We start from the raw sequence: 22,322 nt of genomic DNA, 5'->3' as shown, positions 1-22,322 counted from the left end.
CAACACTACAGCAACACTGCAGCAACACTGCAACAACACTACAGCAACACTACAGCAACACTACAGCAACACTACAACACTACAACAACACTACAGCAACGCTACAGCAACATTACAGCAACACTACAGCAACACTACAGCAACACTACAACAACACTGAGCAACACTACAGCAACACTGCAGCAACACTGCAACAACACTACAGCAACACTACAGCAACACTGCAGCAACACTGCAACAACACTACAGCAACACTACAACACTACAACAACACTACAGCAACGCTACAGCAACATTACAGCAACACTACAGCAACACTACAACAACACTGAGCAACATTACAGCAACACTACAGCAACACTGCAGCAACATTACAGCAACACTACAGCAACACTACAGCAACATTACAGCAACACTGAGCAACACTACAGCAATGCTACAGCAACACTACAGCAACACTACAGCAACACTACAGCAACACTACAACAACACTACAGCAACACTACAGCAATGCTACAGCAACACTACAGCAACACTACAGCAACACTACAGCAACACTGAGCAACACTACAGCAACACTACAGCAACACTACAACAACACTGAGCAACACTACAGCAACACTACAGCAACACCACAGCAACACTACAGCAACACTACAGCAACACTACAGCAACACTGAGCAACACTACAACAACACTACAGCAACACTACAGCAACACTACAGCAACACTACAGCAACACTGAGCAACACTACAGCAACACTAGAGCAACACTACAGCAACACTACAACAATACTGAGCATCACTACAGCAACACTACAGCAACACTGAGCAACACTACAGCAACACTGAGCAACACTACAATAACACTGAGCAACACTACAGCCACACTACAGCAACACTAGAGCAACACTACAGCAACACTACAACAATACTGAGCATCACTACAGCAACACTACAGCAACACTGAGCAACACTACAGCAACACTACAACAACACTACAGCAACACTACAGCCACACTACAGCCACACTACAGCAACACTGAGCAACACTACAGCAACATTACAGCAACACTACAACAACACTACAGCAACACTACAGCCACACTACAGCCACACTACAGCAACACTGAGCAACACTACAGCAACATTACAGCAACACTACAGCAACACTACAGCAACACTACAGCAACACTACAGCAACACTACAGCAACACTACAGCCACACTACAGCCACACTACAGCAACACTGAGCAACACTACAGCAACATTACAGCAACACTACAGCAACACTACAGCAACACTACAGCAACACTGAGCAACACTCAGTGCGGCAGCACGGTAGCATGGTGGTTAGCATAAATGCTTCACAGCTCCAGGGTCCCAGGTTCGATTCCCGGCTGGGTCACTGTCTCTGCGGAGTCTGCACGTCCTCCCCGTGTGTGCGTGGGTTTCCTCCGGGTGCTCCGGTTTCCTCCCACAGTCCAAAGATGTGCGGGTTATGTGGATTGGCCATGATAAATTGCCCGTAGTGTCCTAAAAAGTAAGGTTAAGGGTGGGGTTGTTGGGTTACGGGTATAGGGTGGATACGTGGGTTTGAGTTGGGTGATCATTGCTCGGCACAACATCGAGGGCCGAAGGGCCTGTTCTGTGCTGTTCTGTTCTATGTTAACACTACAGCAACACTGAGCAACACTACAGCAACACTACAGCAACACTACAACAACACTACAGCAACACTGAGCAACACTACAGCAACACTACAGCAACACTACAGCAACACTGCAGCAACACTACAGCAACACTGAGCAACACTGCAGCAACACTACAGCAACACTACAGCAACACTACAGCAACACTACAGCAACACTGAGCAACACTGCAGCAACACTACAGCAACACTACAGCAACACTACAGCAACACTACAACAATACTACAGCAACACTGAGCAACACTACAGCAACACTACAGCAACACTGCAGCAACACTACAGCAACACCACAGCAACACTACAGCAACACTGAGCAACACTACAGCAACACTGAGCAACACTGAGCAACACTACAGCAACACTACAGCAACACTGAGCAACACTACAGCAACACTGAGCAACACTACAACAACACTGCAGCAACACTGAGCAACACTGCAGCAACACTACAGCAACACTACAGCAACACTACAACACTACAACAACACTACAGCAACGCTACAGCAACATTACAGCAACACTACAGCAACACTGAGCAACATTACAGCAACACTACAGCAACACTGCAGCAACATTACAGCAACACTACAGCAACACTACAGCAACACTACAGCAATGCTACAGCAACACTACAGCAACACTACAGCAACACTACAGCAACACTGAGCAACACTACAGCAACACTACAGCAACACTACAACAACACTGAGCAACACTACAGCAACACTACAGCAACACCACAGCAACACTACAGCAACACTACAGCAACACTGAGCAACACTACAGCAACACTACAGCAACACTACAGCAACACTACAGCAACACTACAGCAACACTGAGCAACACTACAACAACACTACAGCAACACTACAGCAACACTACAGCAACACTACAGCAACACTGAGCAACACAGCAGCAACACTACAGCAACACTACAGCAACACTACAGCAACACTACAACACTACAACAACACTACAGCAACGCTACAGCAACATTACAGCAACACTGAGCAACACTACAGCAACACTGCAGCAACACTGCAACAACACTACAGCAACACTACAGCAACACTGCAACAACACTACAGCAACACTACAGCAACACTACAGCAACACTACAACACTACAACAACACTACAGCAACGCTACAGCAACATTACAGCAACACTACAGCAACACTACAGCAACACTACAACAACACTGAGCAACACTACAGCAACACTGCAGCAACACTGCAACAACACTACAGCAACACTACAGCAACACTGCAGCAACACTGCAACAACACTACAGCAACACTACAACACTACAACAACACTACAGCAACGCTACAGCAACATTACAGCAACACTACAGCAACACTACAACAACACTGAGCAACATTACAGCAACACTACAGCAACACTGCAGCAACATTACAGCAACACTACAGCAACACTACAGCAACATTACAGCAACACTGAGCAACACTACAGCAATGCTACAGCAACACTACAGCAACACTACAGCAACACTACAGCAACACTACAACAACACTACAGCAACACTACAGCAATGCTACAGCAACACTACAGCAACACTACAGCAACACTACAGCAACACTGAGCAACACTACAGCAACACTACAGCAACACTACAACAACACTGAGCAACACTACAGCAACACTACAGCAACACCACAGCAACACTACAGCAACACTACAGCAACACTACAGCAACACTGAGCAACACTACAACAACACTACAGCAACACTACAGCAACACTACAGCAACACTGAGCAACACTGCAGCAACACTACAGCAACACTACAGCAACACTACAACACTACAACAACACTACAGCAACGCTACAGCAACATTACAGCAACACTACAGCAACACTACAGCAACACTACAACAACACTGAGCAACACTACAGCAACACTGCAGCAACACTGCAACAACACTACAGCAACACTACAGCAACACTGCAGCAACACTGCAACAACACTGAGCAACACTACAGCAACACTACAACAACACTGAGCAACACTACAGCAACACTACAACAATACTGAGCATCTCTACAGCAACACTACAGCAACACCACAGCAACATTACAGCAACACTACAACAACACTGAGCAACACTACAGCAACACTACAACAATACTGAGCATCTCTACAGCAACACTACAGCAACACCACAGCAACATTACAGCAACACTACAGCAACACTGAGCAACACTACAGCAACACTAATGAAAATGAAAAACCGCTTATTGTCACGAGTAGGCTTCAATGAAGTTACTGTGAAAAGCCCCTAGTCGCCACATTCCGGCGCCTGTTCGGGGAGGCTGGTACGGGAATCGAACCGTGCTGCTGGCCTGCTTGGTCTGCTTTAAAAGCCAGCGATTTAGCCTTGTGAGCTAAACCAGCCCCTACAGCACTACAGCAACACTACAACAAGACTACACCAATACTGCAGCAACACTACAACACTGCAACATCACAACACTACAACAACACTACAACAACACTACAACAACACTGCAACAACACTACAACAACACTGCAACAACACTACAACAACACTGCAACAACACTACAACAACACTGCAACATCACAACACTACAACAATACTGCAACAACACTGCAACAGCACCATAGCAACACTACAACAGTACAATAACACCACAGCAACACTGCAACAACACCACAACAACACTACAGCAACACTACAGCAATACTAATGTACACTACAGCAACACTATAGCAATAGTACAGCAACACTACTGCGCAGACACACTCCCTTCAAAGTGTGAGCACACACACGTGAAGGGAGGTTTCTTGGCTGAGGAAGCAGATCATGGAACCGTGCCTCATGGAGGCGTTGCTGGGTCTGGGAAGGGGAGCGGGAGAGTGTAAAATGTGAACAGAGTTTTCCAAAGGTCCATAAAGATCTATATGTGGAATATTAAAGAATTGTTTTTTGTTGTTGGCCTAGGTGGACGTTTCCTGGAACAGCTTCAACAAGGGTGATGTGTTTCTCTTGGATTTGGGAAAGGTCATTGTCCAATGGAACGCACCCAAAAGCAACAGGACGGAGAGGTTAAAGGTCAGTCGGAGTACTGCGACAGAATGGAAGCCCATTTCTCTTTAATTAATCAAGAACAAAAACAAGAGCATCAGAAACAGGAGCAGGCCGTTTGGCCCCTCAATCATCTTAAATGCCTCTGTTTGATAACCCCCTTGTTGTGCCTGGCCTTCGCCACCTGTCCCCCTAATTTAACACTTTTATCTTCCTGTTGTATAGACCGGGGAATCTAAAACACAGGGGCACAGTCTTCGGATGAGGGGTCTGAGATGAGGATATATTTCTTCGCTCAGAGAGCCGACTCTCTAAGCTGTGGATGGTCACTGAGTATATTCAGCACTGAGATCGATAAGATTTATGGGGATAGTGTGGGAAGGTGGAATTGAGCAAGAAAATCGAGCTGCGATCCTATTGAATGGCCTGCTCCTGTTCCTTGTCTTTATTTCATGGGCAAGGCCAGCATTTGTTGCCCATCCCTGATTGCCCTTGGACTGCATGGTTTGCTGAGGCGTTCAGCGGGCATTGCTGTGATTCTGGAGTCACGTGCAGGCCAGACCAAGTAGGGGTGGCAGATTTCCTTGAAATGAAAATGAAATGAAAATCGCTTATTATCACGAGTAGGCTTCAAATGAAGTTACTGTGAAAAGCCCCTAGTCGCCACATTCCGGCGCCTGTTCGGGGAGGCTGTTACGGGAATCGAACCGGTGCTGCTGGCCTGCCTTGGTCTGCTTTCAAAGCCAGCGATTTAGCCCTGTGCTAAACAGCCCCTAGTCCGTAGAATCCCTGCAGTGCAGAAGGAGGCCAGTTGCCCCATCGAGTCTGCGCCGACCGTCTGAGACAGCATGCTACCTAGGCCCACTCCCCGATCTATCTCGATAACCCCATCTAACCTTTGGGCACTAAGGGGCAATTTAGCATGGCCAATCCACCCAACCTGCAAATCTCTCGATGGTCCATTCTGTAGCCATCTAGCTCCTGTCACCATCTCTGAGACTTTCAATCCCAGATTTTATTAATTAAATTTCAATTCCACCAGCTGCCGTGGTGGGATTTGAACCCTTGTCCCAGGGTATTAGCCTGGGCCTCTGGATTACTAACACTGTGGCGTTACCACTACACCACTGTCTCAGGTTGACTTTGGGCAAAGCCCTTCCAGGACCCTTCAGGAGTGAAGGAAATATAGGTGGTGTCATGGTAATGTCATGGGTTCAAATTCCACAAAGGTAGCTGGTGGAGGCCAAATTCATGAATTGATAAGATTTGCATCTCAAAGTTGCTTTTTAGGGGAGGAAATCTGCTGCCCTTACCTGGTCTGGCCTACATGTGACTCCAGATCCATCCTCAGCTCTCTGAAATGGCCCAGCAAGCCCCTCAGTTCAAGGTCAATTAGGGATGGGCAACTAATGCCAGCTTAGCCAGCTGTGTCAACAACCCAGGGCGGGATAAAAGAAAATTCCTGAAACCAGGATGTCCCAGGTCTTTTCATCACACTTTCTCTCCTGTCTCTCTCTCTCTCTCTCTCTCTCTTTCTCTCTTTCACCCACACTCTCAGGCTCTGCTGCTCAGCCAGGATATCAGGGATCGGGAGCGTGGAGGACGAGCTCACATTGGCATCGTTGACGGGGATCTGGAGGATGAACATCCTGAGCTGATGAAGATAATGATCGCCACACTCGGGGAGCGGAGAGGGGAGCTGAAGGAGGCCACCAGTGATGCCAAAGCTGACCAGCTCCAGAAGTCCAACGTCAGGCTTTACCAGTAAGTTAGCAAGCCAGCCCAATCAGAAATAACCAGAGGAGAAGGGATCAATTCAGCCTCCAGCAGCCTGCGAGTTGCGGTTTTACAAGATTAATGGAAGTTGGTGACTAATTAATCTCTATCTCTGAGCCTACAACAGACTCAAAAATGGTACACCTGGTATTGAACATTGGTGGAATTCGTAGAATCCCTACAGTGCAGAAAGAGGCCATTTGGCCCATCGAGTCTGCACCGACCCTTTCAAATAGCACTCCACCTAGGTCCACGCCTCCACCCTATCCCTGTAACCCCAACTAATCATTTGGGCACTAAGGGGCAATTTAGCATGAACAATCCAGCAAACCTGCACATTATTGGACTGTGGGAGGAAACCGGAGCACCCGGAGGAAACCCGCGCAGACACGGGGAGAACGTGCAGACTCCACACAGACAGTCACCCGAGGCCGGAATTGAACCTGCAACCCTGGCGTTGTGAGGCAGCAGTGCTAACCACTGCACTACCGTGCCACCCCCACTGTGCCCCCCCGACCCGATATGGATGGGGGCACAGTGATTACATTACTAGCCGAGTAATCCTGACGCATGAACTCATGATTTGGAGATGTTGGCTCAAATCCCGCCATGCCAGATGGGGCATTGAAATTTCATTAACTGAATAAATGTGGAATGAAAGAAAAATATTTTCTTCAGCGGTGATTATGAAGCTACTGGTTTGTTGTAAAAACTCAACCAGATCACTGATGTCCTCTGGGGAAGGAAATCTGACACCCTGAACTGGTGTCCAGCCCACAGACATGTGGTTTGATTCTTTACCTGCCCTGTGAGGTGAGCTGACAAGCCATCACCCCCTTCTCCAGGGCAACAGGGCATAACCAAACCAGCGACACCCACACTGCCTGAATGAAACAATATCAAAGAAAGAGCTGAGAGAAACGTCTGTGGTGGAAAGTTCTGGGAACCGTAGGTTTACAGTCACCATTAGACCCAATGGTATCGGAGCAGAAGTAGGCCATTCGGCCCATCGAATCTGTTCCGCATTCAATGAGATCATGATTTGATTTGATTTGATTTATATATTGTCACCTGTATTAGTATACAGTGAAAAGTATTGTTTCTTGCATGCTGTACAAACAATGCATACCTGTACATCGGGAAGGAAGGAGAGACTGCAGAATATAATGTTACAGTTATAGCAAGGTGTAGAGAAAAGATCAACTCAATACGAGGTAGGTCATGACTGATCTGATGTGATAATTCTCAAATCTACTTTCCCGTCTTATCCCCATAACCCTCGATTCCCTGACTGATTAAAAATCTGTCTCTCTCAGCCTTGAACATACTTAACGACCCAGCCTCTACAGCTCTCTGCGGTAAAGAATTCCACAGATTCACTCCCCTCTGAGAGAAGAAATTCCTCCTCATCTCTGTCTGAAATGGGTGACCCCTTACTCCGAGATTGTGCCCTCTATTGTGCTCCTTTATTCTACCTACCAAAGTGCATAACTTCACATTTTCCTACATTATATTCCATCTGCCTTTATCCCTCTGTAGACTCTTAATTAGCTAACCAAAAAAGGGGTGGCATTTATTCCACGTTTGAACCTCCCCAGGATGTCCCAAAGAAAAAAAATAATGAAATGAAAATCGCTTATTGTCACGAGTAGGCTTCAATGAAGTTACTGTGAAAAGCCCCTAGTCGCCACATTCCGGCGCCTGTCCGGGGAGGCTGATGCGGGAATCGAAACCTGTGCTGCTGGCCTGCTTGGTCTGCTTTAAAAGCCAGCGATTTAGCTCAGTGAGCTAAACCAGCCCCTAAGTCCTTTGCAATCGATGAATTGCATTCCTTTCGAGTGCACTCACTGCTGCGATGTCAAAAACGCAGCAGTCCGAACTTGCGCACGGCAAGGTCCCACAAAGACAAAGTGTGATGTTGGATGAGGGATAAGTACTGACCAGGATTCCAGGAGAAAGCCCCCTCCTGTTTTCTTCCAAATGACCAGATTTAGGGTCATTTACGTTCACCTCGACGGGCAATGGGGGCCTCGCATTAGCGTCTCATCTGACACACGGTACCTCTGACACTGCGGCACCCCCTCGGTACTGCACAGTAGTGTCGGCCTCGATATTTCTGCTCAGGTTTGTGGAGTTTGGGGGCAGCACGGTGGTGCAGTGGGTTAGCCCTGCTGCCTCACGGCGCCGAGGTCCCAGGTTCGATCCCGGCTCTGGGTCACTGTCCGTGTGGAGTTTTCACATTCTCCCCGTGTTTGCGTGGGTTTCACCCCCACAACCCAAAGATGTGCAGAGTAGGTGGATTGGCCAGGCTAAATTGGCCCCTTAAAAAAAAGGGTTTGTGGAGTTTGGGCCTTGAACCTTCTGACTCGGTGGTGAGAGTGCTGAAGACTGAGCCATGGATGTTAATTGGTGGACCATAGACCATAAGACATAGGAGCAGAATTCGGCCATTCAGCCCATCGAGCCTGCTCCGCCACTCAATCATGGCTGATATGTTTCTCATCCCCATTCTCCTGCCTTCTCCCCATAACCCCTGATCCCCTTATTAATCAAGAACCTATCTATCTCTGTCTCAAAGACACTCAGTGATTCGGCCTCCACAGCCTCCTGCGGCAAAGAGTTCCACAGATTCACCACCCTCTGGCTGAAGAAATTCCTCCTCATCTCGGTTTTAAAGGATCGTCCCTTTAGTCTGAGATGGTGTCCTCTGGTTCTAGATTTTCCTTCAAGTGGAAACATCCTCTCCACGTCCACTCTATCCAGGCAATGATCGCAGTATCCTAGAAGTTTCAATAAGATCCCCTCCTCATCCTTCTAAACTCCAACGAGTACAGACCCAGAGTCCTCAACCGTTCCCCTTATGACAAGCTCTTTATTCCAGGGATCATTCTTGTGAACCTCCTCTGGACCCTTTCCAAAGCCATCACATCCTTCCGTAGGTACGGAGCCCAAAGCTGTTCACAATACTCCAAATGGGATCTGACCAGAGCCTTATACAGCCTCAGAAGTACATCCTTGATCTTGTATTCTAGCCCTCTCGACATGAATGCTAACATTGCATTTGCCTTCCTAACTGCCGACTGAACCTGCACGTTAACCTTAAGAGAATCGTGAACAAGGGCTCCCAAGTCCCTTTGTGCTTCTGATTTCCTAAGCATTTCCCCATTTAGAAAATATTCTATGCCTTCATTTCTCCTTCCAAAGTGCCTAGCCTCACACTTTTCCACATTGTATTCCATCTGCCGCTTCTTTGCCCACTCTCCCAGCCTCCCCAAGTCCTTCTGCAGCTCACCTGCTTCCTCAATACGACCTGTCCCTCTACAGATCTTTGTACGGTGGAGGGTGAACAATGACTAGGGGGGTGGGGGGAGGTCAAAAGTCTTTCACCTCTTGACTTTGGGCTGCATTTGAAATTTTGCCCCACAGGTGAAAGGTCAACAGGTCAACCCACAGCAGCAAGCCAATCGTTTCAGTTTTCCTGATGGCTAATGGAGATCTTGTTGATCATTAAATCTACCAGATTCAGGTTCAATTAAACCTGAGATAGGATGAAAATCCGAGATTAATTTTGAAAATACTGGGAGGGAGAGGCAGGAATGATAGAATAAGTTTAACAAGAACAACCTGAGGTAACCTCTGTAAAATCACACGAGGGTGGTCGTCGGGGGCAATGACTCTTTTTAAACACAGAACATGTAGTCACTACTCATTCACCCTGTCTATAACTTTCAGATCTTCTTTTCCTTGTCCACAGTGTTTCAGATGCTACGGGAAGTCTGGTGGTACAGGAAGTGGCCACGCGACCTCTGACCCAGGATCTCCTGAAACATGAGGTCAGTCATACAACTTGTTAATTATCTTCAAACAGGATCCTTAACAGGACGGAGACAAAAAAGCACCTAATTGATTAACTAAACTCCGCGTCCATCTGCTGTTTTGGTCCTTTGTACTTTATGAAGGAATCCACCAAACACTTTGACTTGTCCAAACCAGGATCTTTTATTGAGTCTTGTGTGGGAAGATAGCAATCTGATACAGAGCATGTTATCATGGAGTCTGCTAACTACTCCTCTAGAACTTGTACCTAGCACTGACCATTCACAGTGACCATTCTCTTTTTTTTTTTTTAAATAATTTTTATTGAAGAGATTTTTTACATGAGAATATTTACCCCCCCTAACCATAGACTATTACACAATATTCCCTCTTAACAGATATCCCCCCCCCGCCCGACCCCCCGCGCGCGCTGTCCCTCCCCCCCCTCCCCCCCCCCAAAAAAACAAACCAAACAAAGCAACAATTAACATCAAACATGAACTGCGAACAAATTTGTCCGCATTACAACCTTAAATAACCCACCGCACCCGTTGTTGCCACACCCCCCCCCCCCCCCCCCCCCCCCCCCCCCCCCGGGTTGCTGCTGCTGCGACCTCTGCACCCTATCTTTGAGCCAAAAAGTCGAGGAAGGGCTGCCACCGCCTGAAGAACCCTTGTACCGACCCTCTCAGGGCGAATTTAACCCTTTCCAACTGGATAAAGCTTGCCATGTCATTAATCCAAGTTTCCACGCTTGGAGGCCTCGCGTCCTTCCACTGTATCAGTATCCTTCTTCGCGCAACTAGGGACGCAAAGGCCAGTATTCCGGCCTCTCTCGCCTCCTGTACCCCCGGCTCCACCCCAACCCCAAAGATCGCTAACCCCCATCCTGGTTTGACCCTGGATCCCACCATCCTCGACACCGTCCTTGCCACCCCCTTCCAGAACTCCTCCAGTGCCGGACATGCCCAAAACATATGGACATGGTTCGCTGGACTTCCCGAACACCTGACACATCTGTCCTCACCCCCAAAGAACCGACTCATCCTTGTCCCCGTCATATGGGCTCTATGTAGCACCTTAAATTGAATGAGGCTAAGCCTCGCACACGAGGAGGAAGAATTAACCCTCTCCAGGGCATCAGCCCATGTCCCATCCTCTATCTGCTCTCCCAGCTCCCCCTCCCACTTGTCTTTCAGCTCCTCTACTGATGCCTCCTCAGCCTCCTGCATCACTTTGTATATGTCCGATATCCTCCCCCCTCCGACCCAGACCCCCGATAGCACCCTATCGCTCGCCCCCCTGCTGGGGAGCAAGGGGAACCCTTCCACCTGGCGGCTAGCAAATGCCTTCACCTGCAAATGTCGAAACACGTTTCCCGGGGGGAGCCCGAATTTCTCCTCCAGCTCTCTCAGGCTCGCAAACCTCCCATCTACAAACAGATCCTTCAGCTGCCTGATGCCCACCCTGTGCCAGCTCTGAAATCCCCCGTCCATGTTCCCCGGGGTGAATCTATGGTTCCCTCTTAACGGTGCCTCCATCAGACCTCCCACTTCCCCCCTGTGTCGCCTCCACTGCCCCCAGATCTTGAGGGTGGCCGCCACCACCGGGCTCGTGGTGTACCTCGTGGGAGGGAGCGGCCATGGTGCCGTTACTAGGGCCCCCAGGCTTATATTGCCACAGGACGCCCTCTCCATTCGTTTCCAAGCTGCCCCCTCCCCTTCCATCATCCACTTACGCACCATCGACACATTAGCCGCCCAGAAATACCCCGAAAGGTTGGGTAATGCCAGACCCCCACTCTCCCTACTCCGCTCCAAGAAGACCCTCCTCACCCTTGGGGTGCCATGCGCCCACACGTAGCTCATGATGCTGCTCGTCACCTTTTTGAAGAAGGCCCTAGGGAGGAAGATGGGCAAGCACTGAAATAAAAACAAAAACCTTGGGAGGACCGTCATTTTAACGGACTGCACTCTACCCGCCAGCGACAGCGGCACCATGTCCCACCTTTTAAATTCCTCCTCCATCTGTTCCACCAGCCTAGTGAAGTTCAACTTGTGGAGAGTCCCCCAGTTCCTAGCCACCTGCACCCCTAAATATCTAAAACTCTTTCCTGCTCTCTTCAACGGGAGTCTCCCGATTCCCTCTTCCTGGTCCCCTGGGTGTATCACAAATACCTCACTCTTACCCAAGTTTAGCTTGTACCCCGAAAAGTCCCTGAATTCTGCTAGCAGTTCCATCACCTCCGGCATTCCCCCTTCTGGGTCTGCCACATATAGCAGCAGGTCGTCCGCGTATAACGATACCCGGTGCTCCTCCCCGCCCCTTGTCAGCCCTCTCCACCCCCCTGAGCCCCTCAGTGCCATCGCCAACGGTTCAATTGCCAGTGCGAAGAGCAGGGGGGACAAGGGGCACCCCTGTCTGGTCCCCCGGTGGAGCCCAAAATACTCCGATCTCCTACCATTCGTCACTACACTTGCCGTCGGGGCCGAATAGAGCAGCTTCACCCATTTAATAAATCCCTCCCCAAATCCAAACCGTTCCAGCGTCTCCCACAGGTACTTCCACTCCACCCTATCAAATGCTTTCTCCGCGTCCAATGCCACCACTATCTCCGCCTCCCCCTCCACTGCCGGCATCATGATGACGTTTAGCAGTCTCCGCACGTTCGTATTAAGCTGCCGCCCTTTCACAAAACCCGTCTGGTCCTCGTGTATCACCCCTGGCACACAATCCTCTATCCTGGTAGCCAGGATCTTTGCCAGCAGCTTGGCGTCCACATTTAGGAGCGAGATAGGCCTATATGACCCACACTGCACGGGGTCCTTGTCCCGCTTCAAGATCAGAGAGATCAGTGCCTGCGACATTGTCGGGGGCAGAGCCCCCCCCTCCCATGCCTCGTTGAAGGCTCGCACCAGCACAGGGCCCACCAGATCCGCATATTTTTTGTAAAATTCCACCGGGAACCCGTCTGGCCCCGGCGCCTTCCCCGACTGCATATGCCCAATCCCCTTGACTAGCTCCTCTAACCCTATCTGCGCCCCCAGCCCCTCTACCAGCTCCTCTTGGACCTTGGGGAACCTCAGTTTGTTCAAGAAGCCCTCCATCCCCCCTCCCCTCGTCGGCGGCTCTGACCGATACAGCTCCTTATAGAAGTCTCTGAAAACCCCATTTACTTCTGGCCCCTTCTGCACTATGTTCCCACCCCTCTCCCTCACTCCCCCAATTTCTCTAGCCGCATCCCGCTTGCGGAGCTGATGCGCCAGCATCCTACTCGCCTTCTCCCCATACTCATAAATCGCGCCCTGCGCCCTTCTCCACTGTGCCTCCGCCTTTCTGGTGGTCAACAGGTCAAACTTAGCCTGCAAACTACGCCGTTCCCCCAGCAGCCCCTCCTCTGGTGCCGCCGCATATTTCCTATCCACGTCCAGAAGCTCCCCCACCAGCCTCTCCCTTTCCTGTCTCTCCCTCCTTTCCCTATGTGCCCGTATGGAGATCAGCTCCCCCCGGATCACCGCCTTCAGGGCCTCCCATACCATCCCCACCTGCACCTCCCCCGTGTCATTAATGTCCAGATATCTCTCAATGCTCTTCCGGACCCTCTTACACACCTCCTCATCCGCCAGCAACCCCACATCCAGACGCCACAGCGGACGCTGGTCTCGCACCTCTCCCATTTCCAAATCTACCCAGTGTGGCGCGTGGTCTGAGACCGCTATGGCCGAGTACTCCACTTCCCGTACTTTCGGGATCAGTCCCCTGCTTAATACAAAAAAGTCAATTCTAGAATAGACTCTGTGGACATGGGAGAAAAAGGAATACTCCCTCGCCCTCGGCCTCCCAAACCTCCAGGGGTCCACCCCTCCCATCTGCTCCATAAACCCCTTTAACACTTCTGCCGCTGCCGGCCTCCTACTCGTCCTTGAACTCGATCTGTCCAACACGGGGTCCAGCACTGTGTTGAAGTCCCCCCCCATGATCAGGCCCCCTACCTCCAGGTCCGGAATGAGGCCCAGTAGGCGCCTCATGAAGCCAGCGTCGTCCCAGTTCGGGGCATACACGTTAACCATCACCACTTTTTCCCCCTGCAGCCTACCCTTCACCATGACATATCTACCCTCTTTATCCGCCACCACCTCCACCGCCACGAACGACACCCTCTTCCCTACCAGGATCGCCACCCCTCGGTTCTTTACGTCCAGTCCTGAGTGGAACACTTGTCCCACCCACCCCCTTCTCAGGCGGACCTGGTCCGCCACCTTCAAATGGGTCTCTTGTAGCATTGCTACATCCGCCTTCAGCCCCTTCAAATGCGAGATTACTCTCGTTCTCTTGACCGGCCCATTCAGCCCCCTCACATTCCAAGTTATCAGCCGGGTCGAAGGGCAGCCCGCCCCTTTCCCCCGCCGACTAGCCATATCCTGTCACCTGCTCGCCCCGAGTCAGCCCTCCCTTTCTGACCCGCTCCCCATGGCGATGGCGCCCCCCCCCCCCCCCCCCCCACCCCTCCAGTCCTCAACTTCTCCTCCCTGGCCTTTTCAGCAGCAACCCAGTGCCCCCCCCCTTCCCCCCCCCCCCTCCCCCCCCCCCCCCCCCACCCCCCTCCCCCCCAGGCTAGGACCCTTCCTAGCCGCGACGCACCCTCCATAGTACTTCCGTGAGTCAGCTGGTTTACGCTGACCCGGCTGCCCCTGCCACACTCCGGCTCCTCCCGGCATGGGGGGACGTCCCCCCCTTACCACCCCTCCTTGACCCCGCTCCAGCGCGGGAAAGGGAGCCATTGCTGACCACGCCCCTTACTCCCACCCCCCGTTCTCAATCTTCTTCTGAAGATGGCCGGATGTGTCCCCTCTTATATCGGAGTCACAGGTCACATGACCTTGGCGAGAGACCGCATGGTGTGTCTGTACCGCCACCTGCTGGTTGAAGGTTGAGAGACCGCATGGTGTGTCTGTACTGCCACCTGCTGGTTGGAGGTCGCACACCTTCCAGCTATGATATAGCCCATAGGCATATCACCACACCATCTGGCTGGACTATGATTGACGAATTCCCGATCCCAGATTGGGTGACAGTTCCCATGAATCCTGGACTCCAGGTGGCATACCTCATCCCGACTCTGGGTAGTCATTTCATGATCGTAGACTCCAGGTGACCGTTCCCAATCCCAGTCTCTGGATAACCATTCCCGATTTCCTACTGGTGAATGATCATTTCCCAATCCTGGACTCCGGGTGATCATTTCTGAGCCCAGTCTCTGCGTGACCATTCCCAATGCTGGATGATTATTTCTGATCCCGGATTCTGGGTAATCATTTTGAGATCGCAGACTACAGGTGGCCCCAGGTAAAGAATTCCCAATCCTGGATTCCAGGTGACCATTTCCTAATCCCGACTGTGAATGTTGCGTTCCGTATGCCCGGGCGGTTAGTGACTATTCACCACCCTGAACCACCGGTATGAACGACATAGGTAAAAATAGGGATGAGGTCCTAAAAGCAGAATATAGGGAGTTAGGAGGAAAATTGAGAAGTAGGATGTCTAAGGTAGTGATCTCAGGATAACTACCATTGCCACATGCTAGTCAGAGTAGAAATGACAGAATATATAGGATAAATACGTGGCTGAAGAGGTGGTGTGAGGGGGAGGGTTTCAGATTCCTGGGGCATTGGGACAGGCTCTAGGGAGGTGGGACCAGTACAAACAGGAAGGGTATCTGAGGGGGAGTATTTGCTAGAGTGGTTGAAGAGGCTTTAAACTGATATGCCAGGGGGGTGTGAGCCTACACAAGGAGCCAGGGGAGGAGGATGGGCCGAGCGGCCATCCGAATAAATCCGAATCCCACCAGTGCCGTTCTAACATGCTCTGGGCCGGCGGTACCTCGGGGTTGAAGGGTCCGGGGGGGGGCGGCCTGTGGGGTGGGAGGGGGGGTCCAACACCCGGGGTGGGCCTCCGTAGTGGCCTGGTCCGCGATCGGGGCCCACCGATCGGGGGGCCGGCCTCTCTGTCGGGGGGGGGGGCCTCCTTTCCTCCTCGCCGGCTCCGGGATCCCTGCACCATTTGGCGTCGGGGCCGGCGCGGGGAAGAAGGCCACTGCGCATGCGCGGACCCCGGCGGCGCTGGGTCGATGCCAGGCACAGCAGCTGGAGCGGCGTGGGCTACTCCAGTGTCATGCTGGGCCCCCCAGGACCCGAGAATCGGGTCTCGGAACTGGTGCCGGAGTGAAGTATTCCCGTTTTGGCGCCGGCAACTGGCACTCTGGCGGCCCAGAAATGTTGGGGAATGCAGGGTTTACTGAGAAAGAGGAACTGAAGGTGATCACTATCAGCGGAGAAATAGCGTCGGTGAAATCGATAGGATTGAAGGCTAATAAATCTCCTGGGACGGATAATCTACATCCCAGAGTACGGAAGGAGGTGGCTCTGGAAATAGTGGATGCATTGGTGGTCATCTTCCAGGATTCTATAGACTGCGAAACAGTCCCTGCAGGTTGGAGGGAAGCTAATGTAAACCCACTGTTTACAAAGGGAGGTAGAGAGAAAACAGGGAATTATAGAGCAGCCAGCCTGACATCGGTAGTGGGGAAAATTCTAGAATCCATTATCAAAGATTTTACGATGTGGAAATGCCGACGTTGGACTGGGGTGAGCACAGTAAGGAGTCTTACAGCACCAGGTTAAAGTCCAACAGGTTTGTTTCAAACACGAGATTTCGGAGCGCAGCTCCTTCCTCAGTTGAATGAAGAGGTAGGTTCCAGAAACATATATATAGACAAATTCAAAGATGCCGGACAATGCTTAGAATGCGAGCATTTGCAGGTAATTAAGTCTTTACAGATCCAGAGATAGGGGTAATCCCAGGTTAAAGAGGTGTGAATTGTCTCTAAGCCAGGACTGTTGGTAGGATTTCCCAAGCCCAGGCCAGATGGTGGGGGATGAATGTAATGCGACATGAATCCAAGATCCCGGTTGAGACCGTACTCATGTGTGCGGAACTTGGCTATAAATTTCTGCTCGGCGACTCTGCGTTGTCACGTGTCCTGAAGGCCGCCTTGGAGAACGCTTATCCGGAGATCAGAGGCTGAATGCCCTTGACTGCTGAAGTGTTCCCCGACTGGAAGGGAACATTCCTGCCTGGTGATTGTCGCACGATGTCCGTTCATCCGTTGTCGCAGCGTCTGCATGGTCTCGCCAATCTTAAAAAGATTTTACAGCAAAGTACTTCGAAAACAGTGGCAGGATCAGCATGGATTTATGAAAGGGAAATCATGCTTGATAAAGCTACTGGAATTCTTTGAGGATGTAACAAGTAGAGTTGATAAAGGGGAGCCAGTGGATGTGGTGTATTTGGACTTCCAGAAGACTTTTGACAAAGTCTTGCTTCAGAGATTAGTGCGTAAAATTAAAGTGCAAAGGATTAGGGGTAGTGTATTGAGATGGATAGAAAAGTGGTCGGCAGACAGGAAATAAAGAGTAGGAATTGACAGGTCTTTTTCAAATTGGTAGGCAGTGACTAGTGGGGTACCAAAGGGATCGGCGGCTGGGATCGGTGCTGGGACCCTAGCTATATATTAATGATTGAGATGAAGGAACAAAATGTAATATCTCCAAGTTTGCAGATGACCCCAAGTTGGGTGGGAGGGTGAGCTGTGAGGAGGATGCAGAGATCCTTCAGTGTGATTTGGACAAGTTGAGCGAGTAGGCAAATGAATGGCAGATGCAGTATAATTTGGAGAAATGCGAGGTTATCCACTTTGGAAGCAAAAACGAGATGGTAGACTATTTTCTGAATGGCCATAAATTAGGAGAGGGGAATGTGCAACGAGACCTGGGTGTCCTCGTACACCAGTCACTGAAGGTAAGCATGCAGATGCAGCAGGAGGTAAAGAAGGCTAATGGTATGTTGGCCTTCATGGCGAGAGGATTAGAGTACAGGAGCAGGGATGTCTTGCTGCAATTATACAGGGCCTTGGTGAGGTCACAGCTGGAGTATTGTGCACAGTTTTGGTCTCCTTATCTGAGGAAGGATGATCTTGCTCTCGAGGGAGTGTAACGAAGGTTTACCAGACTGATTCCTGAGATGGCAGGAGTGGCAGACGAGGAGAGACTGAATCGGTTAGGATAGTGTTCGCTGGAGTTCAGAAGAATGAGGGGGGGATCTCATAGAAACCTATAAAATTCTAATTTTGAAGGATTAGACAGGGGAGATGCAGGCAGGATGTTCCCGATGGTGTCCAGAACCCAGGGGTCACAGCCTGAGGATACGGGGGGGGGGGGGGGGGGGGGGGGGGAGACCACTTGGGACACAGATGGGAAGAAATTCCTTCACCCAGAGAGTGGTCGGCCTGTGGAATTCATTATCACAGGAAGTAGTTGAGTCTAAAACATTGTACGGTTTCAAGAGGCAGTTAGATATAGCACTTAGGGCGAAGGGGGTCAAAGGATCTGGAGGGAAGCGTGGGATCAGGCCAATGAGTTGGGTGATCAGCCAAGATCATAATCAGTGATGGAGCAGGCTTAAAGGGCCGAATGGCCTCCTCCTGCTTCTATTATCTATGTTTTTTTGACAATGTGTCTCTCTCTTCGGCAATGTTATTGGAAATACTGCAATTAGCCCTGAGTTGGATTTCAGTCGCTGGTTTGTTCCTTGATTTTCCTTGAGATTGTCTTTGCGACGAGTGGCATTGGCTCTTATTTGGGGGGGGGGGGGGGGGGGGGGTTTCGCCCATTGGCGCCTTGCCGACTAATCTGCCTTCTCTCTGCAGGATTGCTACATCCTGGACCAAGGAGGTGTCACCATCTTTGTTTGGAAAGGGAAAGAAGCCAATAAGGACGAGAAACGAGCCGGGATGAACAGAGCTTTGGTGAGTACAGCCCTCCTTTATCATTCAACATGGGAAGCAGCTTTGTCTTGACGGGATTGATGGAACTGAATGTTGGGCATGGTCATTAACGGACGGGATTGATGGAACCGAATGTTGGGCATGGTCATTAACGGACGGGATTGATGGAACCGAATGTTGGGCATGGTCATTAACGGACGGGATTGATGGAACCGAATGTTGGGCATGGTCATTAACGGACGGGATTGATGGAACCGAATGTTGGGCATGGTCATTAACGGACGGGATTGATGGAACCGAATGTTGGGCATGGTCATTAACGGACGGGATTGATGGAACCGGATGTTGGGCATGGTCATTAACGGACGGGATTGATGGAACCGGATGTTGGGCATGGTCATTAACGGACGGGATTGATGGAACCGGATGTTGGGCATGGTCATTAACGGACGGGATTGATGGAACCGGATGTTGGGCATGGTCATTAACGGATGGGATTGATGGAACCGGATGTTGGGCATGGTCATTAACGGACGGGATTGATGGAAGGCACTTTATTGGCTGGGATGCACTTTGGGATTATCCTGAGGTTGTGAAAGGCGCCATCTGAATTCTTATCACAGGGGATGTAGAATATAAAAACCAAGAGGTGGTGATGAGTCAGTTCAGCACAGACCCGATGGACTGAATCCTGCCGTAATGACTCCGGACCGAATTTAATGGTCCCGACCTCTTCCCGCTCCCGGGACGGGGTAGAGTTTGGTTGTGGGAGTTGGCAGGTGTTGGGGGGAGGGGTGGTGGTGGTGATTGATCTGAAGGGTGCAGGGTAGAGATCGTGTCGTCTTCCCACCTCCTCCTCAGACGGCTTGCGGATGGCCCTCACGCCCAGAGGCCAACTCAGGCCCGGAAGTGGCCACTTAAGCACCAGTAATGGGCTCCTTTCTGTCGCTGCTGGAGTCCTACCAGCGGCGGGCAGGGAACTGCCCCACCCAGGGAAGACTACGCGAGTCCTATTGTGTTGTCCTACGGCCTTCGGGTGGGGGACACTGTGCGCCCAATGGAGCCACCTGGCATTCAGAAGGGGGGAACACTGGAGGAAGCCCTCTCCCCCACCCCTCCCCACCTCCCCGCTGGCCCTCGCTGTCAAACCCCTTTGCCAAAGTCTTATTTTCAGACTCCTCCGCACTCCCATGGGACCCCCCGCCCCGGCTCACCCGCACTCCCATGGGACCCCGCGCCTCCCCGTCCTGCCCCACTTATTTGACTCCAGAAGATTCATCTCGATCCCCTGCATAGCCCTGGTGCAATACCAGCAGTGACCACCACAGCTGGGGGCGCTGCTGGTGCTGGCTAGCTGCTGGCCTTTAATTGACGGGCAGCTCCCTGGGACAAGGCACCTGTGGCTGACATGGCGACGCAGCAATTAAATACGCCCCTCGCCAGTGCCAGGGGTCAGTGCAAAGGGGCAGCGCCAGGGGAACCCCCCTTTGGGGCACAATTGAGGAGGAATTCCCTTTATGCATTGGGGGTGGGTGTGGGGGGGGGAGGGGGGTAATTCCCCATGTCTATGAGGGGGGTGGGCCATGGGGGGGGAGCGGAAGTTCCCATAAACATGGGGGGCGGGGGGTGGGGGGGTCGGTGGGCTGGTTTTTGAAAGTCAGAAATCGGGTGGCCCCGACCTCGGGATTCCCGGTATTATCAGCTTCCCCTCCCCCCCCCCCCCCCGGCCTGCGGCTCACCTCCATTTTGGTTTGCACAGAGTGCCGACGATGTAGTGAGAAGGTTCGGCTGTGCAGACGGCGATCTGCCCGTCAGCTTTCCCGCCTCAGCCAGCGCTCTCTGCAAAGAGAAACTTTCGCCCTGTGTCAACATTGAAGATTAGATTGGAAGTGTGCATGAAGGAAGACGGATTTGGGAATCGGGTGGGGAACTGCGATTCGCGATATTTCTGTGTGGGGTAAACACTGACCGGGACTAGACGGGCTGAATGGCTTATATCTCTGGATTAATCACCCAGAGGCCCAGTCTGATCTGGGGACAGATCAAATCCCTCCATGCAATTTCAATCCAATTAATAAATCTAAATGTAATCTCAGTAACGGTGATCACCAAACTATCATCGATTGTGGTAAAACCCCATCCGGTTCACTCATATCCTTTAGATAGTTTCTTAGTTTCCAAGGGGTTTGGGTACCTGAGAAAAATCCAATGTGTATCATTGCCTGAAGCTGAACAGAAAGAGGCCATTCAGCCCGTTCTGTAAGTCCCGGCTCCTCGTTTAGCCTTTTAGCGAGCAGCAGCCTAGCCTTATTAGATGAAGGTGGTCAAGGCTGGTAAATGGAGTTTGAGCTAGTCAGCCATGACTTAATCGAATGGGGACTGACGCGAGTGGCTATATGGCCTCCTACTGTTCCGATATAAAGTGAAGGGGCTTCCTTCATGCCTGAAGGTCCAGGGGCAGTTCGCTTAACAAAAGAGAAGTCCAAGTGATGGCCCATCGACTCACTGTTGCTGTAGATACTTCTTGTGTTTTGGGCATGCAGCAGTGCCAGAGAGCCTCTTTCTCATTGTCACACCGTCTTTCCATTCTGCCCCCTTCCAGGGATTCATAAAAGCCAAGAGCTATCCCAACAGTACCAACGTGGTGTTGCTGAATGATGGCGCGGAGTCAGCCATCTTCAAACAGCTCTTCACCAAATGGACAGTCAAAGGGCAAACTCAAGGCCTGGGCAAGAAACACACAGTGGGCAAGATCGGTAAGTCCTCACCCAGCTTCCAGAACCTTTCCTTTGTCCATTGCGCGACGTTGACCTTCTCAGTGCTTCCCTGCAGCCCCTCCTCTCCCGAATCACAGACTTGAACAGCAGGCGGCAGACCATTCGGCCTGTCCAGCCCATCCTGGCCATTTTGAAGAGTAATCTAGTTAGGAAATCCCGGACCTCCCTCCCTAACAGCACTGTGGGAGCACCTACACCACAGGGACCGCCGCAGTTCAAGAAGGCAGCTGACCAACACCTTCTCGAGGGTACTTAAGGATGGCCAACAAATGCTAGGCCTCAACATGGGGAAACATCCTTCAGCATCCACCCTGTCAAGCCCCTCAGGA

General features: G+C 51.1%; 1 protein-coding gene across 2 annotated transcripts in view; it reads left to right on the top strand.

Moving 5' to 3' along the window:
• Positions 1-22,322, top strand: part of vill (villin-like) — a 150,213-nt gene that overhangs the window by 83,427 nt on the left and 44,464 nt on the right. For both annotated transcript variants that reach the window (XM_038798570.1, XM_038798569.1), the window contains exons 6-10: positions 4,699-4,809; positions 6,341-6,546; positions 10,313-10,391; positions 19,139-19,237; positions 21,819-21,972. In XM_038798570.1, the coding sequence (XP_038654498.1) occupies positions 4,699-4,809; positions 6,341-6,546; positions 10,313-10,391; positions 19,139-19,237; positions 21,819-21,972 (649 nt within the window). The remainder of the gene's footprint in view (positions 1-4,698; positions 4,810-6,340; positions 6,547-10,312; positions 10,392-19,138; positions 19,238-21,818; positions 21,973-22,322) is intronic.

This window comes from Scyliorhinus canicula, chromosome 5 (genome assembly GCF_902713615.1).
Source record: "Scyliorhinus canicula chromosome 5, sScyCan1.1, whole genome shotgun sequence".
Lineage (NCBI taxonomy): Eukaryota > Metazoa > Chordata > Chondrichthyes > Carcharhiniformes > Scyliorhinidae > Scyliorhinus > Scyliorhinus canicula.
This window is presented reverse-complemented; position numbering and strand designations above follow the sequence as displayed.